The sequence below is a fragment of the Epinephelus moara genome, chromosome 4, assembly GCF_006386435.1.
Source record: "Epinephelus moara isolate mb chromosome 4, YSFRI_EMoa_1.0, whole genome shotgun sequence".
Lineage (NCBI taxonomy): Eukaryota > Metazoa > Chordata > Actinopteri > Perciformes > Serranidae > Epinephelus > Epinephelus moara.
Window position 1 is genome coordinate 17883804 of NC_065509.1, and position 23642 is coordinate 17907445.

Genomic DNA, 23642 nt, shown 5'->3' on the forward strand with positions numbered 1-23642 from the left:
CCCCTTTCTTGTTAGCGGATGGGACATGGGCCGAACTAAAAACATGTAGTACACATCAAATAAATTTTTCCCAAAGATGGTTTCTGTCAGTTAAGTTCGTTTTAATAACACTGATGTATGCTGTGCTTGTTTTTCTTATAAGTTTGGTTTTAATTAGTTATTTAATGCTATAAAACGGGGATTTTACAACATGATTGGCAGCCGTGTGAGGCAATTGCTGGGCTTGCATTCAGTGGCGCTAACTGCAAGTGGTCGGACAGGTGTTTGAGAGGGGAACTTTATACCATTGGAATCGCAACTATGCAGACTATGGCTCTGAATTTTGTCACCGGAGCAACATGGCAGTGGTCGTATCTGGGATATTTTAGCTTCACTTCTGTACAGTGGGGATAAGTGGAGAAGCGTTGTCAACCTTTATATACAGCCTATGGCATCTATTTATAAGAAACTGCTCTTAGTTCTAGCACAAGCTGCTGCCAATGTCAACAATAAGGTTATGTTGCCATGTAGTAGCTGTTGCCACAGCCGATTGGCTGAATCTGTCTTACTGAAGGCAAAAACGTGAGTAAATCAGTCTTGGAGAGAATAAATATGCTTTTAAATAATGTGAATTATTCGCCCTTAAAATCTTGCCCCATGTAAAAGGGTTTTCTTGTGAAGAAAGCAAGGAAGCATATTTTCCAAAATGTTAATCTATTCCTCCAAGGCTAAGCTCATCTGTGCTTCAAGATGCTTTTGGGAAACATGGCTCAGATCAGTCTCAGATATTATTTCATACAACTCACAGATGAGTCAACAAATTATGTAGTGACCTTTCTATGGGCTGATCTGTTTATTTAGAATGTGAGAGCACATCATACCCCACAGTTTAGTACAAATCCATTTCGTAGTCTCCCCCCTCCCCGGGACAAACACTGCGATTTAGAAAATGCTGCAGTTGAGTAACAACATACAATTGAACTTTCATCAAAAGCCAATCAGTGGTTTCTAGAGGGATGGACCACAGCTGACTCATATTCCCTTTTGTTATTGTGGAGAGCAATTATAACAGCATAGAAAATCTGTTATGATGTTTGGATTACACATTAGACTGCAAAAGCCAAAGCTGAAGACCAGTGACAAGCACAACCCAAACAAACAGTTAGCATCGCAATTTCCTTTTGTGAGAAATAAAACAACTCGCAGCGTGGTGGCAGCTGATGACTGATGATCACTACACTTCATAAATGTAGACTGAGCTGTGCAATATATTTGGGTCAACATGAATTCTATTTCAAAGGGGATATTTTTGCAGTCAGCTGTATGCCAAATCTGTTACTGGTTAAAAGCCTGCTGCCCTGAGCCATAATGAAGAAGTGCAATGTCCAGATGTGAAGTCACACTGAGCTACTTGTCACTTCTAATGGGGCGTATTAATGAAGCTCTGCAGGACTCCAACCCCCGCTACTTTTTGTTCATTTGTTTCTGATCCAACCCTGCAAATCCCTCCAGCACCGTCCCCTGTCCTCCACATGGTGAGTAAAAGTACAAAACTACATGCATGAACAATCAAAGCTGCCATAAATCAGCTGAATACACCCAATAGCTCAGTTACACTTTGCTGGTATCTAGGACTTTGTCTTGCTTCAAGAGCAGCCGAAATCATCAAAGCATTGATTCAACAAGATGCTGGAGATGCTCCACAGGGATGTTGGTCCACGCTGACTTGCGGCTGTTATGCAGTACCTGCAAATTTTCCATCCATGTTGTGAACATTTTTCATCTCATCCCAAAGGTGCTCTATTTGGTTAAGATCTGGGAACCACTGGAGTCGATTTAAAGATGAATCCACCTTAAGTATGCTTCAACTGCTGTAATTTAAAGGAACAGAACTTTGGAAAATACCTTTATTCCATTTCTGACAGAGAGTTTGATGACAAGATTGACATCACTCTCAAATCTGTCCATTAAAGGAGCTGTACATGGCATTTAGGGCCACATATAGCAGTAAGCAGCTATGCTATGTGGAGGTATAGTGGCATAATGGCATCCTGAGCAGAGAATGAAATCACCCTACCTCTCTGTGTTGTAATCTAAACTTCTGTGTCTGATATTGAGGTAAAAAATGCATGCACAACAGTTGATATGATATCCAACGAATTAGTGACCCATGAGTTACATTACATCCATGACATATAATTAGGTGATTCACTTAAAGATACAGACGTTAGGTTTAGGAAAGTCAAGTTACTGTGGTTTAGGAAAAGATCCATGGTGAGGACATACCTTAATGACTCAAAGTTCACACAAATCCGAACATGCCATTTCAGGGGAAGGTCCTGGGGGACAGTCTGTCTTTTTGTGACCCATCCACCATCCCACCTGCCTCCTTACAAGACCACTCAGCACTGCTTCCTCGTTTACTTCTGTCAGCACATTGGTCATGTGATCACAGCTTTGCAAAATATGTGGGATATGTGCGAATTTGGTGCATTCATTTTTGTGGGAAAACTTCGGAACAGTTTGTGTGAACAGCCTGGTTAGTGCATGTGAGTTCCTGTGAATGCGTCTCACTGCCTAGCTCATTGGGGTCGCTCTGCATTGCGCTCATACAATCGTTAACACTGATATTGTGACAGCATCATTGCGGAAGCGTAACACACACTCGCCAGTTTCATAGATGAATAATGCTAGCTCTGTTAGCACTGTTGCCGTAGTTAAATGCCGTTTATGGAGTTAGCACCATTAGCTGCAGGCTGCCGGTTCAGCCACCTTCACGTTGACAACTGTATGCACGGAATCCCGCCCCAGATTCTGAATCATAAGCCCTTTTAACACAGAGATCGTACTATAGGGCCACTACTAAGTCCCTTCGTTATGCCACCTTTGCAATTTCACACAGAAACAAACAACGGTGGCATCATGCTGTGTATGATCTTTCATAGCTTCCTGGCATTGCGGAATCAAAAGAGGCCTGATGGGTGTGACATGTAACACAACAGCTTTGGCCTCTAGTGTGACATGTAATATATGCGTCAACAACACTTTAAAAACAATAACAATGGCATAACATGGCAGTAACAATCATGCACCATCCCTATTATATAGCAGCTGATCTTGTCCTCTGCTCAGAGGGTAAAGAGCTCCCGAATCTCTGTTTTCCCAGTTTGCGGACATTTAGGGCTGCTGGTCTTCTTGTTTGAGTTAGCCGCTAACTGCTAATAATTGCCTTTAAATTATTATTGTCACACTTTCATTATTACTATACACATATGGTTATTATTGTCACATACATATACTGTTATTTATTTATAACATAAACGCTAACAAAATACTATTATTATAATTATAATATTGTGTAGTTACTGTCATTACTGTATGCCCTGTATCTCTCTCTGTCTCTCCCTCTCTTTATATATCATTTTGTCATATGGATTACTGTATATTTAGTATGTTGATCTGTTCTGTACACACGGCATCTATTCCACATCTGTCCATCCTGGAAGAGGGACTCTTTCTCAGTAGCTCTTCCTAAGGTTTCTACTATTTTTTTTCCCTGTTTTTTTTAGGAAATTTTCCTTATCCGCTGTGAGGGTCCAAAGGACAGAGGGATATCATATGCTCTAAAGCCCTCTGAGGCAAATTGTGATTTGTGATATTGGGCTTTATAAATAAAATTGAATTGAAAATTGAAATCTCCCACGGTGGGTTGCACTCATAAAACCAAAAATGATGAGACAACTTTTTACCCCCATTCTGCGATTGTACCTTATATACAGAATGGCAAGGCGACATAATGGTGCGATATTCCCACCTTGAACCTGCAGTGTAAAAGGGGCTATAGACATGCTCTGAATGTTGCCTTCAGCTCCTTTAAATATAAGGTTGCATTCAGCACCTGGTTAGCTTAGCTTAGCACAAACACTGGAAGCAGGGAAACGGCAAAATCTGCCAACCAGCAACTCTCAAGCTCAAAGTTTAACATGTTACTCCTTTGTTTAATCCATAAACCAAAGATGTGTCTGAAAGCTCAAGATTAACTCTAAGTAGATGACTTTAAACACACATTTCTGACACTGTTATACAGTAGAAAACATAGCAGATGCTTCCCATCAGTTTACTGAGAACCACATTATGGTGTGATGTAGTTTGTCTACTATAATTACTGCTTAGAAATATCACTTTTTGTTTGTTTGTTTGTTTGTTTGTTTGTTTGTTGAGGTGGATAAGAGACAGATGTAGATGACCGCTACAATGGTTTTTCATCAGACAGCAGTGTTTAACCATCAGGTTTGACTGGTCGTGCTTCAGAATCAAAGAGCAAAGACTTCCTACACTCTGCATTTTGCAGCAGTGCTAATACTGAAGACATACCAATTTCTCCACAGAGCCTCAACAATCAATAATGTAATGCAGCCGCAAGATATTTTGTGTTTTGAGCAGGAGGTTCAGCATCTTCTATAAAACCTCCCTGAGCACAACTTTCACTTTACTTTTTTTTTTTTTTTTGGATGGATGGATGGAAATGAGAGAAATGTAGGAAATGATGACCTGGGGTACGACTGCGGCAGGTGGAGGGGAAGTGAAAACAACTCTTAAAATATGTTACGGAGCCAGAGTCTCTGAAAGTGGACTTTTTCTTTAATCCACGGCTGTGGTGACCTTAGCTTGGTTTGAGTGTCCTTCAGACCAGTGGTGGAATGTAAAGTACATTTACTCCACTAGCTGGAATGTTTAAGTAGCCAGCACTTGAGTCTTTTCTTTTTCTGTCTCTTTCTACTTAGACACCATAATTACAGAAATACATATTGTAATTTTTACTCTTCTATATTTGTCTGACATTTTGTGGATAGCTTCTTTACTTTTTTGCTCACAGCACATACAAGGAACTTATAAAATCTGATATTTTGTTTTTCATTAAACTACCAAACAGTATTTAGAAGAAGAAATTATCAGTTGATTGAGCAATTAGTTGATGGACAGAAAATTTACTGGCAACTATTTTGATGGTTCCAGCGACTCAAAAGTCATGATTTGCTGTGATTAATTATTTCAATCATTTTAATTTGTGTTTACATTAAATTTTTTTAATTTAATTTTAATTTATCTCTTAAAATGTTCAGGTTTGTACTACTGTTAAGACTAAGCAGACACAGTGAATGTGTCAGATTGGACTCTGGATAATTGGAGAATTTTTACAAATCAATCAACCAATCAATCAGAGGAGAGAATAATCAGCAGATTAATCAATAATTGATATAATCATGAGCTGCAGTCTGATACAAAACAATTCAATGCAACCACCTTAGCTAACTGCAGCAGTAAAATCTTGCTTTTACATTAATGCATGAGTAATGATAATGAATGATATATAATATTGTCAGGGGACATTTTTCTGTATTGAGTTCTTCTTTAAAACACTAAGTTCATTTTATAATTACATAGTTTCACTTGAATTCAAATTTTTACTCATGTAAAGGATCTGAATACTTGCTCTAAGACTGTGTCCAATAAAGACGGCCATGAAGACGTCCACCTGCAAACCAATAGTGTTAAATCACAGGTAGTGTTCAGGTATACAGGGGGTTTATCAGCATGTAACAGTGTACACTTTTTAGACAAGGTGCCCCAAGCTGCTACTTCCAACACGTGTTCTGCCCATCAGCCCGAACGACCCTTGCCATTCTCATCTGACCTCTCTTGTTTCTTGGTGTCAGGACTGCATTTGACTGTATGTGTTTTGTGTATCGCAGCACTCACTCTCTATTAACTCTAGACCCTGAATCTGCGGCGCACCAAACTCCCACGAGGACAGCTGTCACCGCAGATGCTGGAGCTGGCACATCTATCGCCAGCGATCACGCTGTGTTCAAAGTCGAAGCACAAGTCTTGCCCATTCAGGTTTAGTCAAACAGTAACAGGATCCCCTCTTGATATCGGCACGGTTCCTGAGTCACACCTGCATTAGCCGCTCGCCATCTGGAGAAGTGCGGTTTCGCATAAACGGGAGACAAAGCATGGCAAATGTACATCTTTCATGTGAGGATGTTAAAGAACGAGTGGTTGGCCCACTGTTCGTGTGTATCGTTATGCAGTGCAGAATGCTAATGGTGCTTCTGTGCTAATATTTGTTTTTTTCATATCTCATTGTTTCAGTCGTGCCCTGAAGGCTTCACATATGAACTCTGTGTCATCTCTCCACATCGCTGTTGTCTTTGCAGTCATTAAAATGTGCTTTGAAGAGCAAAACATAATTTAAAGATGCTCAACAAAACCAATAAACAGCTATAAATGTGAAAACTGTGTATGTCAAAAGTCAGTCCAAAACACACTCTTTTTATGATAATGCTTTTGAACTATCATTTTCCACAGCTTGGGAAGCTGATCGCTGTCAACTGAACTTGAATGTCAAGTGCGGGTCTCTTCAGGTGCACTCGAAGATAGCTGAAGAGCTAAAGTGGAGAAAAGAGGCAAATGGAACAACTCAGTTGGAATCTGATTTATTCATTGTGTCCTTGGAGAAGGAGCGATAGGGTGAAAGACTGCAGCACGCTGCAAAGTGAGGGAGCTAGTGAACCAGAAAGCTTTTTTTCCCTCCGTGGCAGTAATCAAAGTATCCTCCCCACGACATGTCCTCCCTCAGCCTCTTGAGTTTTCTTTCTTTCTCTCTCTCACTCACACACACCCCTTCTCCTCCTCTCTCATGCACACACACATGTATACAGCCGTCTTCTCCTCGGTGACATGTTGGATCAGATTATCTTTCACAGCGACAGGCCCGAAGAGGCAGCGAGCACGAGATGCTAGCCTATAGTCGCACAGTCCGACACATGCAAGGAGTGTGCGGTGACACAGCAGGGGATGATTAGGTGTCCTCTGTGATTAGATTAACAGTTCCTCTCCTCGTGTCACTCTCTGAATGAAAGGCCTCATCCTAATTGCTTGTTGCCTCGTTTTTTATCCTATCATTGCAGGACAAACACTGTGTCGCCTTTCTTTATAGGTGAGTAAACTAATTCCAGAGAATAGTCTCACGAGCATCAACGTACTGCAGTGCAGTGCCATCCTCCTCGCGCACCACTCCCCCACGTTGTCTTGTTCCTGTTTGAAAGCAGTCCAGGCATAACAAAGGGGGAAAAAACACAAAAGGAGAGGCAGCGGAGCAAAGGAAGAACAAAAAAGCAATATCCTTTCATGCTTTGTCAGAAATGGGTTGTTTGGATCATACAGTAGCATTTCATACAGCCCGAGTCTGTTCCACAGGACTGGTGCAGTGAATAAATCCTGAATCATAGTGTCTGCGTCCAAAAATGAAAGAAAAAAGAAAAACACTGGTCTTTTGCCATGTTTGTTGGATTTGTTATTTGAGCTGTGGCAGGCTGGATCTCTGGAAGGAGGAATTCATTTTACCACACAATGCAGACCCAGAGACCAGCAAAATGACACAGACTGTCTGGGCAATCTATGTGTGCTGCTTTACTGTATATGTGAGATTTTTTTTTTTTTTTTTTTGCGCCATGGGAATAAGCAGGGTTTAAATGATTAACTGTCCTCTCTGCCGTATTTACTAAAGTAAATCCTGATGAGAACGTCCTCCCCTGAAATATAGTTTCTAAAGCTTATAAGTTGGAATTGTAAGCGACACGGCATCCATGTGCAGCATGTTTTGTAAGCAGTTGGTGGTTATAATAATACATTATTGATTGTGTCACATCTTATAGAGAGAGAAAGATCACATGCCAGATGAAGCTGTCAATGGAGCCCTCAATCAGTGGATGCAAGGCAGGGGAGCGAGAGTGAAGCAGATGGTGCTTACTATTGATCCAAAACATGCACACACACTTCCACTGACTAACGGCTCAATATTGGACCTATTACAGAAAAAACTCTTCTCTTTGTGTGTATGTCTGCAGGGGGGCTTCTGATACTTTGCCGTTCTGGAGTTCAAGTATGCGGCATGTTTAACCTGAGCCGAGATCCCGCAGGCCACAAAATCACCCACAGTGTTTGTACTCAGCGCAGACAGGTTCAGATAGCGTTGTAAAATAATGTTAACACAGACGCAGGACCCTTTCTGTACATTTTTATTTACAAAATGTATTAAAATTCTCTGTACAGCGCCTCACTAATGAGGTTCAGCAAATTATGCATGCATCTCTTGCTCTTTTGTACCCACTACTATGCCTGTTTTTTTTTCTGCAGAAGGTGAGGCGTACAAAAAAGAAAAGAAAATAATAAAGGTGAAACTGATTTACAAAAGAATAACCAGGGCTGGGTTTCTAACGGTAACCTAAGGTCAGTTTGTGAGTAGCAGAGCTCGTCAAGCATCACTGATTTCACATGCAATTTCTTAGAAAAGAAAAAAAACAAAAAACAAAAGGAGAAAAAAGGGGAAACCAGTCTTTCATCATGTAATATAAATAATTCTCATTTATCTAAATGTACACATCTTTCTCGTCTTTGTTTTTCTTCACATTGTCAGTTTCTTTTTTTTTTAATATATAAAACTATCCGCCCATAGTTTCAGGTGATTAGATAGCTATCTTCCTAAATCCTATGGAATCACAGTCTTTTTGAAAGAAAGGAAATTATTACAGCAATATGGAAATGTGCTAAGCTTCAGGGCTCTCCCTGGTATAACCTTGTATAAATCTATTTTCCGTTTGTATTCATATATTTTTCATTTTCATTTTTACTAAGTGAAGTCACCAAACACTGTAATGCTCATTAAAGGAAAATCAAACCAAAAAGCAAACCACAGCTCATTGTAAAATGTGCAATTGTTAAAGAAAATGGTAAGGTAATCCAAAATACTACAGTTTAAAAGCCATTGCTGTTATCCTTTTAATTGGATTGCAGTTAATCTACAATTGAATTACCCTTTTTGTTTGGTTTTACTTTCATGTACAGGAGACTTGAATGACTCTAGACTTCAGGGAAAGACTGTGTGGAGCGTTGAACCTTAGCGAGTCAGAGCTCCTTTGATATTTTACAAACTGTAGATCACAAACAGATTTTTCTTCTTCTATTCTTTTTTTTTTTTTTTTACTCAAGCATGAATACTTTGCTTTACACACGTCCTTTGTCATACAAAACACACTCTTGGCAGTATTGGAAGTGCGAATTATGACCTGGTTCTGTAGTGCGTCAAAGCCAAACCAGATCATCTTCATGAGTCCCATCAAACGTTCAGAAGACAGTGGCAGCAGCACCAGAGTTTAGAGTACAAACAACACACTCGTAATTGTTTTGGGCTGAATGGCGTTTCGCTCCAATAAGATCAATCTGTCTTTTAAAACAAGTACAAGGTCACTATAAGTGACTTACAGCAGTATAAAAGCTATCGTCTAATAACCAGTGTCTTACAGTGCACTGAATAGATCTAATAAAATTATCTCAACACATATAACCAGTGAAAATCTGGCAGCAGAAGGATGAAGAGTAATCTGATCATATTGATTACAAGAAACCAATTAGACACTTGTCACGTAAGATTCGTCGTCTCTCTGGCACTTCAAAGTGTGCTTAGGGTTGCAAAGGATGGCTTTAGTTCTCTCATTCATTGTAACATGTCAAATGTATTATATATATATATATATCTATATATTTCAATCACTGCACCATTCTTCTGTTTTGTATGAGTTTCAAGCAAAAAGCAATATCATTGTGAATGAGTTGCATTGATTGGACTCAGAGTTCCATAAGGCACTGAGAGGAGGGAACCGCATCGGCTCTTCCCGTGACCAGTCCAGTCGTGTCGTCATTGCAGATTATCGTGCCGTGTCCGCCCGAGAGGATTTGGCTTGGAGCTCAATCCCCGTGATCCTGTCCTTTCATAGATGTTCAGTCACAGTTGTAAGGGACAATGGAAATGTTTCCTAAACCTGTGTCGACACACAGAGCAGAAGCAAACACGGGAGGAGGTGAGGGACGTGTGATTGAAAGGAAAAATCTGCATATCACTCATGTCGGGTGAAAATATGTGACGGTGAATGAAATGTCAACTTCAAGCAAATAAAAAAAAAAAAAAAAAAAACTAGGAATGAGTATTAAAGGTTTTAACTCAAGCTGAAGGACTACTCATCATCCAACTGAATCAAGGCTATTTTGCTATTTTTTAATGAAATAAAGTGCCTTGAATTTTTTAAAGCCCCTGAAAACTTGGTTTCAAATCTTACATTTTTCTCAATAACACCAAATATTTATGACTAAATAACCGTCAACTGAATACGTTTGCAGAATTCATCATTAAAGGTGCAGTCAGTGATTCTAACCAACAAATATTTCCTCAAAGTTTGCCTGCTGAAAAAAATCAGGTGTTTGTACCAGAGCCCTATATTGGTCTGATTTTCAAAACCCAACCCCCAAACCAGAACCGTGACATGTAATATCGAAATATCGGCCACCACCTGGACATATGACCAATAGGGGCAGGGGAAAATATATACAGTATAGTATCGCGATATTTTTGTGTGGCAATATCGTATCAAATTATCGATTTTTTTTATGACATAAACTATTGGTATTACAAATACAAATTAAACTTAAGGTAGCCTACTAGAAAAATATAAAAAGTTGCTTTTTCAGTTCACTAGATACATTTTGCTGCTGCTGCAAAAAAAAAAAAAAAAAAAAAGGCTGACCTGAGATAGACTGAAAACGTTATCCTAACAGATAAAACAGATGTTGACATAGTTTTCCTTTAGGGACATAATTTACACTTGAAAAAAGGTAATAAACTGCAATATATTCTATCGCAAGATTCAGCATATCGCAACATGTTTAAAATCGCAATAATATTGTATCGTGATAATATCGTATCATGGATCCTCTGGTGATTCCCACCCCTAATGACCAATTAGTTCCATGACTGAACCCGACAAGAAACCACAAATCCTATGATAACCATGTGCTGTTCAAATAATTTGGTTAGGCAGCATATTTAAAGTGATTATTTGGGGACATTTAATACATGTAGAATTAAGATAATATATGTTAAAACAAAGGTAATTGAGGAAATAAGATGCACATCTCCACAGTCAACGTGCCCGTTAGTAAAACACCTGACTAAAGAAGCTCACATATTCCAGGTGGCATAGAAGTCAGCAATCAGAGAATTAAAAGGTTAAGACATTAAATTACATTACTATCATTATTATCATTTTATTTCAATATATTTATCATCTAACGTCACAATCTGACCCACATGTTCTTTTTACACCCAGAACTGAACCTCGAAATAAAATCAAGACAAGATACCACCCATGAATCACCCTTTTTGTGGGTCACCCGCAGTGTACCCAACCCAACACTGGAATCTGGTGTTCATACACAGCCCTGGCTCTGGAAATTGGAAACAAACAACATGGCTTAGACCAAGCCACACAACTGTATTCCAGTCTATCAGCAGCTGGGGGTGTTCATGCTGGTACACAGCACAGGGGAGAGGCCATGAAATAAATGTTAGCGTGCTGAACTCCACAGTGAATATCAAAAATCTTTCTCCAGAATCAATGACTCCACCTTTAAGTGTTATAAAAGAATTTAACACTGAAAAATCAGCTTATCCACCTTATCAGAACTCTGTGTGTGTGTGTGTGTGTGTGTGTGTGTGTGTGTGTGTGTGTGTGTGTGTGTTTTGATCACATTTGATAGACAGCGCTGGCAACATAAGCAAACAACCCACCAGCTGTCATCAGATTTTGTCTATTTGACGCACGTGGCATTTTTTCCCCACCCAGGCCCTGCCCACTTGAAACCAGTGAGAAGACAGACAAAACAAAACAAATACATAACTCTGTAAATAATCTAAATATGTTTTCAGGGCCTTTAAATTATGATGCTCTGTCATACAGCTGCTCTTCTCTAAAGAGACATGTCTCACTTTGTGTTTAATGAAAAGCTACAGAACACACATGCCATCAGTGCAGTTAAATACAAAACTAAGAAATGATTTAACAGTATACTTTTCAGGTCCCCTTTGTTTAGTTCAGTACTGTTGAACTGCTGTGTAGAGATATTTATGATTAGTTATTTAATTACCACTTAACTTCTATTGGTATTAAAGTACAAGTGAGCTTTTGGTGGAACTGCCTATTAAGTTTCTAAGAAGAAATAGTCCCCATGAAAGTTGTTCACAGTGTTTGTGGATTAAATAAAGACATTGCTTCTAAAGAGAAATGCTGCTGTTAAATATTTTAAAGCTGCTCCAATCAATGTGTTCATATTTACACTGGGTTAGTATACATGTAATGTGACAAGAGTCATTCATAGTGTCAAATTAACTGAGAAATATCACTATACTTTTCAATTCATCTGCACTCTGGAGCATTTTAGCCTCTTTTAGCTCATTGTTTTGGTTTTCTGTCTTACAGCTTTACCATTTTGATTTCAAGCTCTAAAAACCAACCCAGCACAAAACAACAGATAATATTAGCGATTGCATTTAGCAGAGAAAAAGACACTTCCCTCAGAAGTTGATTGACACCAAAACAGACTGAATTTTGGAGCCAATGCTACAATGCTGCCTGTTTCTGCTGTAAGTGTTTATACGCAACTGTTTGCTGACACCTTCTACAAAAAGTAATATTATGTGAATGTTGTGCTCACAGATTATTATGTTGCCACAAAAAAAATCTGGGGATGCACCGAATATTCGGTAACTGAATATATTCAGCCGAATATTGCAAAAAACCACACATTCGGTATTCGGTGGAATAAGTGAAAAGCAAGGCCGAATAATAGCAGCGTGTTTTGATAACTCAATCAAACAGCGTGCGGTGACGGACAGAGTAAAATGTCGGCAATGTGGCAATATTTTACTCCGCCCGTCACCGCACTTGCATTTGCGACTAAAAATAGTTTTGTGCGGGCAAAATAAATCATTCAGCACGCTGTGTGAGTACAGATTTCAACCAGCAGCAGAAACGAAACAGCAAATCCCGCCAGTTGTGGGTTGAATGGGGGTCCTGTCAAATACGGCGGCGCATGATAACGGCTTACCGGCGAAGGAGAAGTCCGGCTCCAGGTGAATAACTTGTTGNTGGTATCGTACAGTGGGTCCCAATTTTGGTACCGTGACAACACTAATCTGGAGGGGGTTCATCTGCAAAAACGAATGAAAAACTAAACAACGGCATTCGGTATTCGGTACTCGGTATTCAGCCAAGCGTTTAATATTATTCGGCTTCGGCCACAAATTTTCATTTCGGTGCATCCCTAAAAAAATCAATCAATACTACATTTAATGTAATGGGTTTAATGCTTTGAGCATCACAAATTAAATTCCATTTGACTCTATTGAATTGAGATGGATGCTGAAACATCAAAACTGCAAGTAAAAACAAAAATATTTGTATGGCAAGAGACCGTTAGAGGTAACTGAGTATAGTGCTTTTTTGTCTACCCTTTCTCATTTCCAGGGCATCAAATACGACGCTTTGTCTCGCCCCTCAGCATCACATAGGGATGCACAAGTAACCCTTCAGCATCTGTGTGACACGCATCAATGTGAACTCATCTGTGGTAGTAATAGATGCTCAGAGCAACAAACAAAGTATAACGAGCAAGAAAGTCTGCATAGGGAGGAGGTTGAGGTGGATAAATGTGTCAAACATACACAGAACTTTCACCCAGGAGACTGCTGTGAAACCAAAAGTCAACATAATTTTAACCCAACAATGATCTTTTCTTAAGTCTAACCAAGTAGTTTTATTGTTTCCTGTGAACACAGTGGTTTATTTTGAAAAGACACTGATGCATATAATGAACAGAGAGGGCCACATTCAAAACTGACGCTAGAGGGGTACGTAGTGCATCATAGTTTGAAGCCTAGGGTCACTGACAAAGCTGCCATATTTGACGAGTCGGGGGTGATAATGTGTTTTTGTGTCTAAGTGACTGATGGCATCAGCACATTTTTAAAGTGGTCAAGTACTGAGCGAGACTGCTGCAGTCGGCAGCTGCAATGTAGCCACTCACAGCATGTTTGAATTGAATTCACGTTCACTAAAAGTGCTTGTTTTTGCCACTGACAGGCTCAGATAGACCTTTTTGTTGAAGAGTAAGATCTTTTTTGTTGAACCAGAAACAGCCCCAGAAAATGCAGTCGCCAAACCCACCAGACTCCATTCAAATAAACAGTAATTACAGTGTGTACAGAGTCAGCATATTTTCACATCTAACTGCGTAAGTTACGTGTTTATTTCAACGAAACCAAAGTTGGTGATTGTTGAAACAGTGGAATGATGAGCCAAGATGTTTTTTGTGAGTTTTATGTTATTTCTGTCAACTTTGAATGAAGTGTTTTACAATGATAAAATTACGATTTATTTAAATGGAGTCCGGTGGATTTGGCAATAGCGATTTCAGGGCTGTTTCTGGTTAAACAAAAAGGATCTTACTCTTTAATAAACGGTCTGTCTCTGTAGGGATCCTTTCCATAATGTTGTCAGATACTTAAAATAATAATCTGAACATGTCAGTGGCAAAAACAAGCAGTTTCCTGGTTGAAAAATACCTAACTTACCCTTTAAATTTATACACAAAATAACTCTATACAGCAGTTCTGTGATACAGCACAAAACAAGAGGTTGTGTATCTGCTAACTTGCTGAGATTGTGTGTTGTAGCTTGAGGCACTGTCTGCGCAGCTATATGTTCCAAGGTATAAACAAGTTTTGTATTTGAGTGGGGCATGTATGTTCTGTTGTGCCCAACATGACAACCATAAACAATTTCACAAGGAGCAGCCACACGGCAACACACACAAATGAATTATTCACTCTCACTGATATGACAGGAAGCTAAATGATTCATCTCCCACAGTGCTCGGGGACAGTGCGGACAGTAAGCGGAGGGGACGTACCTCTAGATCTTAACGCTCTCGGTTCCATATACGTTGTAGCCTTCTCTGTATGTGGCAAAGTTCTGGGTGTTGGTCGGGGGAGCCGGCTTAAAATTCTGGGCATTCTTGGCCAATTTCAGCCGTTTGGTTTCTTGCCGTGATTTATAACAGAACTCTATCAGAGCCACCATCATGGCCAGCCCCAGCCCTCCAACCAGAATATAGAAGACACCAGCCACATTGCTTAGGCTGAGAGCACTTGTCTTGTCCTGGGGGAAAGTGAATAACACAGTTAAGAGTTTTGCAGTGGAGCACAGGCAGCAGAACAAAATACAGCCTGTATCCTTCAAACTGAGTCTCACATAGCCTTGAGTTAAACTGCACTGGTAAATCATCATACTCTATCTTACTGGTGCTACATTATGGCAGATTATGAACACTAACAGCTACAAGCAACCAAAAATTGAAGATGTAATGAGGTGCTAAGGCTGGAATTTCGACTGGACTGATTTTCCTGTGTTACAGACTGCCATAGTCAAACCATTCTCCGCTAAGGAGAAAGAAGCCAACTCTTAATGCTCTGTCTGCTGGTGAATGTAGAGCTTTCCCTTCCCTACGCTACATGTATGTAAAATGGCTTCTGCTCTTGACCATGTTAGGAAGCTGGTCAGTATCGCATAGGTCGACAGCTCTTAAAATCCCTATCTTTTTTTTTGATTATTTTATTTTTTTAAATCTTCTTGGAGACATGTACGTATAACTCTCATGGCAACATTGTCATACAGTACAGTCAAATTCATAATAGATGAATGATAGCTCCATTATAAAGTTAAAAAAAAAACACTGAGGATCAAACCATTTTGCTGCTGCTTACCTACCAAACATATTCATTAAAAATTTGTTCATTAGAGTTTTACTATTTGCAGTTTAACCCTATGAGCGTGGGAATATAAAGCTATCTAGCAACCCTGACCTATAATCTGAGGCTTTGACTGTATCTCAGAGGGTTAAATAGTGGGTTTATTACATTCCCCAACTTCTTGTAATGTGCAAACACAGCCTCTAACCTCAACTCCGAGCAGCCACAAGATTTAGAGGACACCCTACGGCGCTCTCGCTGCTTAGAGAAGTTGAATCTGAGTAACTCATCACAATAAGAGGCTCTGCTTGTTCATCACACCACAGGAGGCCGAAGAATCTAATAGACACATCTCGATGCAAACTAGTAACAACACAAATAAATCAAATTTTCATTAACAGTTTGGTAAATAGGAACAGCAGCATAATGGTCAAAGTATCATGAATGTCAAGAGTGAAAATGAGCAAAAAATAGCATTTATCAACAACTGTTAACTGCTGTGACTCAATTGAAATAGTGTATCTGAAAGGCACGTTCCCCACATTATTATCATTACAGTTTTCACCAGAAAAAAAGAGGTTCAGTATTTTATATGGCATCAAAAAATGTCTCATTTCTATGGCAATAAAAGAAAAAAAATAGGGAAGCAGTGCCTTTTGTCAAAGCCACATATAAACTGTGTTACAGTTTGTGGCGGAAAAACTAAAAAAAAAAAAAAAATAGAAAAAAGAAAAAGAAAAAATTATGTGTAGCAAATAAACAAAATGTACACTATAGATGTCAGAGAAGTCTTGTCTTGCATATGAACAGTACGTCAAAATGCAATTTGGAATCAGTACAAAAGACCTGCAGCGACTGACCTTACTTCCAGAGTCCTTGGTTCCACATTCACCCTTATCGTACCACCATTTGTTTTTCAGCTTGTCTAAGATGCCTTGTTCACTGAGTTTCAATACTGCAAGGTTTACAGGAGTTCTTCACGTGGGAAATAACATAAATAACATTATATTATGTTATTTTATGTTATTCAACTTTTAAACTACTACATACTTTACAAAGCGATAAAGCAGGGCTCCTGGCTATGTCAACATCACAGAGAGCAGGCATTCTACCTATTACCTTTTTAACCCCTAGTCTAAAGCCAGGACCTACCCATATCGCTTTGAGTAATCGGCAGACGCTGTTAACGGGGCGACGAGCAGGTACTGACAGTACGATCTGCAAGTCTATGAATATCAAAAAGCACCGGGGCACATTGGTTTGGGGGGCATGAAACGGATCACAGGGGCTCTCTGAGCAGCGTTTAACAAGTTCAGTCCAACAGGAGCTCTGTCTTCACAAACAGAAAAATCTAAGTGATGGATGCTGCCGTTCCATTTCCACAATATCATCTTAATCCTGCGATGGCTTATACTACTGTCACCAGCGTGACAACAATCAATTCTGGAGGTATTACAACCAATTTCAGATCCAAGCAACTATGCCCAAAAGTGAAAGCTTAATTAATTCTTACGTGTTCTATCCCGACATATCGCTAAGAAAACCTTATCTCCCAATTACGCCAGATTAGTGTCAGATGAGTGTGTCCCAACCAAACTGCACAGAGCTGCAGGACTAAGCTCAGAAGTATCAGTGGAATAATTCCTCCCGTATTTGCCTGTAGCTGCATAATCTAATGTCTGACACAGCTGTTTCGTGCCTTCTGATATCTATAGGACGTCAAACCACCGTGTGTAATCATAAATTATCATAATGTTGTACTGCACCAAATTACTTTGAGAAAAAAAAAATGTTGAGATGGATAAAGATTACGTTTTGTAGTCATAATATAATAGTGGATCATCTGTGGTTCAGGTCAGTCTCTCTGAAAAAAAGTGAAAAGCAAAGAAAAATAGTGCATCGATAAATGAGTGACCTGACGACTCTGTGGGAACAATGTCCCCCAAGGGGACTGGTGCAATGCATAATGCACTGAGAGAAGATTACACCACTGTATATCTCTCATAGCCAATCTAGAGAAACGGACTGTGAAGACCAGGCCATTGTCTTGGCTCAGAGAGACATTGATTAACAATGCAATTACCCTGTAACATGCTCTGTGTCTGAAACTCAATCTAGGCGGCACTGTGTTGCGCCTGAGGGCAAGAAAGAGCTGTGTTAACTGTGTGTGAGAGGGGGGCGTGCATGCAGCTGTGTGCATGATTATGTGTATCTCCCGATGTCTGTTGGAACGCAGAGCTTTGAGTGGGACGGGGCCAAGCGATGCGCCGTTTGGAGCAGAGTGCTCCAGGCCGCTTTATTCCACCTAATCGGGGCCTTTCCACTGAGTCCTGGGGAGCCAAAACAAGCCAGGAAACAGACAGTACATACCTGTACATGATAAAAGATCGATGACAGCACAAGAGACAGATGCTTTCAAATGGCTGCTGAGCATCAGTAGCACAGGGACGCCTCCTGAGCTCAGTGGCTACACAACATAGCAATGTTAGCGATGCAAACATTGAAAAAGGTGACATCAAAAAAATTCAGAAATAAACCACAGGCATTTAGTTTGTCATTATTACATCTATGCCTCATGCAGCCTCTTGTGGTGTTGCTATGGTAGAAATGGCTGCAGCTTAACTGTTCATTGTGGTCTTCGGCCAATCCATGACAAATGACATTAGGAATGTAATGACACAATCTGCAGTCCACAGGACCTCGCAGCTTGTCTGTAGTCTATTACCTGATCATCACATTTGTGCTGACAGCATCATTTGTCACGAAATTGACCTGCATTGTAAAGAATATAATGCTACCGCCTTATGTGTAATCTAGTGAAAATAGCACAATTCTTCATGGCACATAATCTAAGTAACATTATCCTAAATTGTCATGGTTGAGGGGGTTTCACGCTCTGCACCATTAGCTCCCACAATGGGAAAAAAATCATTCATCATTTACCCACAGAAGAAGAGGAAGAGATCTGATGGTCAAAGGGGTCACAGCTGGGTTATTAATGGGTTGGGGGGGTAGGAACTGCATGTAGTGGAATCAGACCACAGGTAGTTTATCAAAAAAAAAAAAAAAAAATCATAGGTCTTTTGTTTAATTAGAGTTCTCACGTTTGCCTGCAATGCTTAGTCCCCTCAAGACGCCGCTGTTCCCCTTGCTTTCCTGTCGGCCTCAGCTCAGCAGCCATTTTGATGCGTTAAGTAGAATTTATCACGTCGGCTTTAAAGCTCACGGGTTCTGGGCGAGTGTCATGGATGTGAAGCAGCTGTGTGGTGAAGTACTGCAAAGCCATGTATTTTGGAGGATTAGCGGACTTCACCTTCAGGAGGGACGGCTGGACGTTACGGCCTTTTTCACTGTAAAATATTCTATAAAGGTCGTTTCTTGGATTTCGTGCGTCTGACTTCACCAACTGGTTTTACTCAAACTGCCAAACCTACCTAAACAAGGTCTTAATATGTGAAACTAGGTGATCTGCCCTACACACGTGGAAGGGTGAATAAATAAAGCTCACCTTTCACAACTGCAGGGCAGCCACATCCACCCAATGGTCTCCCTTTCTGAGAATCTCCAGAAAACTCTAATCTTATTCCTATTCTGTGAACATCCCAGTCTCAGTAACCACAAATAACATTTTTCTGTCGGCTAATCAGAGGCTCCTTAGTTTGATCTGAGCTGTTAAAGCGTCTGGTCAGACTAGCAGGTAATTTGGTGATCTGCCGTGGGGCAGCAGCAGGTTGGTCGGGGCGGACATTTGGTTTGGTTATGGTTGGGTTGATGTAACAGCCTTGCCGATTACTCTGCACTATGGTACCCGATTGTGGTGACATCGAGGCTGACCTTGGAGTCACCTCCCCCGCTGCCGCACTCTCCCTTGTCGTACCACCATTTGTTTTTCAATTTGTCCAAGAGGCCTTGCTCATTCAGTTTTAAAACTGCCAGGTTAACAGCATTTCTTGAAACGATAAAACATAACTTGTAAGAAAATGCACAGGTCCGTGAGAAATCTAATGCAAAGTAATAATTGTACCAAGCATCATAACGATAAATGGTAGTGAGACTACCACTGTCAAAGCAGGGGGGCTTATGCAACAGAATCTGTTAATCAGAATGGTCTAGGAAAGGACAAATTGTTTAAGAATTTAAGGAATATGGAGAGATAAGAAAGGCTCATATAAGGTAAAGACAGTGTTAAATCTTGGAAAAGGTGGCATGAAGGGTTACGTAGTTTAGAACTGAAGTGTGCGGGATGGGGACACTTGTCATTGAGAAGAAAAGTAACAACAACAAACATCATGCAATTAACATTCGTCACAAGTGACAGCGCAGCTTTTAAAGGCTAAATTGAAAAACCATTGAACTGTTAAATTAAAAGTGACAACACAACAGTCAGGTAGGACAGCACACGGGACAGAAGGAGAGATCGAAGGAGAGAGAAAAGCAACAGTAAGAGAGACATAAATATGAAATGATTGTTAGCTTTAGCCTTATCGTCTAGATTCGATCCTTCAACTAGAAATTAGCAGCTCTTATCACAAATATAAAATATTTAAAAAACATTATCCTTTGTATCCAAGTGCATTGAAAGGCATACTACCGTTACCTCTGTGTCCATAAAAAAACAAGAAGAGGAAGAGAAGAGAATGACAACAGGGGGACATCAGGGTAGGTGGAATACTATAACAACATGGAGGATATTGTTATATTATTCCACCCACCTTAATGCTGAGCCTTTGGGCGTCGCCACACCGTATCCTTTCGAGTCGAGGTTTCCGCCCACTTTCATGGTGTCGCAGGGCTTCCGCTGCTCGATGTACTCGTTCATGGTGGACTCGAGGAGAAAGGCGAACTTGCCCTTTGACTTTCGTACCCGGGCTACGCCATCGGGCGTGGTCTTAACAAACACTGAGGGTTCAGCGGATTTCATGTATGACCACATCTTCTCATACACTGCTATTTTGGATCGCTGTGGGAGGAAAGGAGAAGCGGATTAGAAAAAAATGCAAGAAACATCATGCACGTTTAATGGATTTTGCAGGATTTTTGTGCTTAATGATCACTTCGTTTAAACTGGCGTCATGAAGTATTTATAGACATCTTGGAAAAGCGGCAGTGATATCTTTAAATACTTCCAGAAAATATAGCTGGTGGACTTTTGTAGGATCATGAAGTACAAAAATTTACAAAATCCATTTCTCTTCATCGGCATAGATGTATTCCTCAAATATTATGTTGCAGCTTGAGGCTCAGATTCACCAAGTGTGAATGAGGACCACTCATCACCTGTGCAGTATATAGCGTCGTGCAAATTGGGTTTTAGAAGACACACTGGCATTTGTAGACTCGGTTATGAGAAAAATATCTCAGATAATTAAACTTTTGTGTCAGTGAAGTGTGGATAATCATGATTTATATGCAAACTTGCTAAACTTTCAGACCAGTCTCTTGGAGAATTTGAGCCTTTATGGTCTTGATTTAACTTGCAGAACTTATTACAGTTATTCATTTTCACGATACTGTCCTTAATGTAACATCTCTGCTGTGACTCCGAGGCAATGCACATGAGAAGTAAGAGAAGTGAACAAGAAAGCGGGTTGCACAGACACAAGGCAACCCATCACAGAGTGACACAGATGAGCTTCTTCCCAGCGCCTGGGGTCAGGCTTAGCGAGCCTGTAAAATCTGTGGGAGTTGAGCGCTATCTATAATAAGCATCAATTAAATTATTCAATGCCGCTGGATTTATTTTGGCATAGGCATTTCACACTTTGAACAGATCCCGGTCCAAGCAGCGATGAGCCAGCTCCCGAGTGGCACTGTGTGTACTGCAGACTGGATCCCACATAAAAAAATATGCTTTCTTTTAGTAAAGGCCAGAGAAAGACGAAAGGGGGTTGGATGGTTTTCAAGAACTGTCAGAATCAAAAGATCTACTGTCAACCAAAGGGTTTGTCGATGGAACATGGACAAGCTGCTGATATACCAGCATCTGTTGGAGATACTTCCCTGCAGTGTTTTTAACCTCACAGCAAGTCATCAGTTTACAGATACTAAAATCTGAATGATGAGTCAATATATTCATGTAGAGTGTATCTATGTGCCATTTTCATCTTAGAATGGATATTTGTTTGTAAACCAAAGTAAAGAGCAAAATAAATATTCTTCTTGATAGTGGTGCTTTATAAGATGGTGTATTAGGGCCATTATAGGTTGAAAATGAAGTTGTTAATACACACACATACACACACACACAGACACACACACACACACAATCTCCATAAAAAAGAAAAAATGCCTGCAGGTTTTTCTGCCAGAAAGTCAGGCGTTGTAAGAGCAACAAAGTCCATGAGCACATGACTTTCACCCAGTAGACTGAGGGTCATGTCCTTTGTTAGTCAGCGTCTTTTTAGACTTAGTTAACTTTTGTTTGTACAAAGCCGCTGAATTCACACTTAATGTCGTATTTCAGGCTTTTCTTGTGCACTTTTCATATGCTTTCCTACGAAAAGTAAAGGAGCAAAATTCATACATTTCCTACATAATCACGAGCCGGACATTTGTTTATAACCCATGTATTTTGGAAGGCTGCTGTCACGTGACCAATGCACTGACAGGGGTGTAGAACAAACAGTGATGGATGGGTCACAAAACACAGGACTTTCCCCAGGACACCAGTGTTCAAAACTATGTGAACCTTTAGTGAATTCTGAGGGTGCTTTCAGACCTAGAGTTCACTTGCTTTGGTCCAAATCAGAGACTAATTTTGTTACAAAGTTGCATAATTGTCTAGAGTTGGTTCGTGTTCTCACAGTTGCATAATTGTCTAGAGTTGGTTCGTGTTCTCACGGCAGCATTTACAAGCGGACCAGATCAAACCATACAGTTTGAAAACGAGGCGCAGCTCCAACTAGAAAACAATGTTTTGATACATTGGATNAAGGGGGTGGTTTATTCCGTTTGTCATTCCGAATGAAAGAATTTTGTGTGCATGTATACACTCATTCCTCTTTCAATTCATTCCGGTCTTTCTGCGCATGCTCCATTCCTTGCCCTTCTGGCGCGATGACGTATATAGTGCGCATAGCAACGGGCTGCATAGCAACGGGCTGAGATAGAGCAGTCGGACTTGTTGCACTCACCGGTTTCCATTCGGCACAGCACGGTCTTCTATCTCCCTTCTTCAACCTTCTACCTCTCTTCTCCTCCTCAACAGACGAAGCATTAGCAGAACAAGCTTGTTGTTGTACTGCTGCTTCAAGAATATAAGCAAAACACGCCCGAAAAAGGCTCTAAGAATGGCGTCGTCAAGCATCTTGTTATCCGGAGCGAGGACTACAGTGTTTTCTTCCGGTAAACGTAAACACGTAACATCCGCCCCGCCCCCTATCCAATCAGAAACCTTCCCTGCCCCAAACCTTGCACAGACCTGAATAAAGGTGATTGAACTGATCTCCCATGTAAACCCTCATTCGGAATGAATATTTCCCATGTAAACTACCTGAAAAGACTTTAATTCCGAATGATTTCATTCAGATTTATTTCATTCCGAATGAGAAGCTATCATGTAACCGTAGCCAGTGTGTCATGTGACTGCAGTTGGTTCGGATCGAGGTCAGAACACGTTCTCACCACAAACAAACCGCACCAGAGTTCGTTTGTAATCCGACTGAGACCACCTCTTCAAGAAGGTCTCAGTCCGGTTGTTTTGGCGCACACCTGAGTGCCATTGCTGTGTTCACACCTGCCTAAACGTACCGCACTTAGGGGGCAAATGAACTTGAGTTTGATTGACCCAAACCAAACAGGGCAGGTATGAAAGCACCCTGAGTCATGTTAAGGTACATCGTCACTGTGTTTCTTTTCCATGTTTCCAAACCCAATCGCCGATGCTTTACGTTGAGTTCACAATGTTTCGTTAAGTATGTAAAGGCATTCATGGGGCGCTACCTCATAGAATATTGTATGC

General features: G+C 40.4%; 1 protein-coding gene across 5 annotated transcripts in view; it reads right to left on the reverse strand.

The window, feature by feature from the left end:
* Nucleotides 1-8047: 8047 nt before the first annotated feature.
* LOC126388861 (glutamate receptor 3) overlaps nt 8048-23642 on the reverse strand; it is a 170557-nt gene continuing 154962 nt past the window's right edge. For 2 of the 5 annotated variants that reach the window (XM_050042194.1, XM_050042192.1), the window contains 4 exons: nt 20395-20642; nt 16543-16657; nt 14845-15092; nt 8048-9863 (listed from right to left, as the gene is read on the reverse strand). In XM_050042194.1, the coding sequence (XP_049898151.1) occupies nt 14847-15092; nt 16543-16657; nt 20395-20642 (609 nt within the window). In that variant the 3' untranslated portion in view covers nt 8048-9863; nt 14845-14846. Of the gene's footprint in view, nt 9864-14844; nt 15093-16542; nt 16658-19516; nt 19632-20279; nt 20643-23642 lie in introns of those variants that run through there. The other 3 variants (XM_050042193.1, XM_050042190.1, XR_007569795.1) reach the window with 2 other exon arrangements.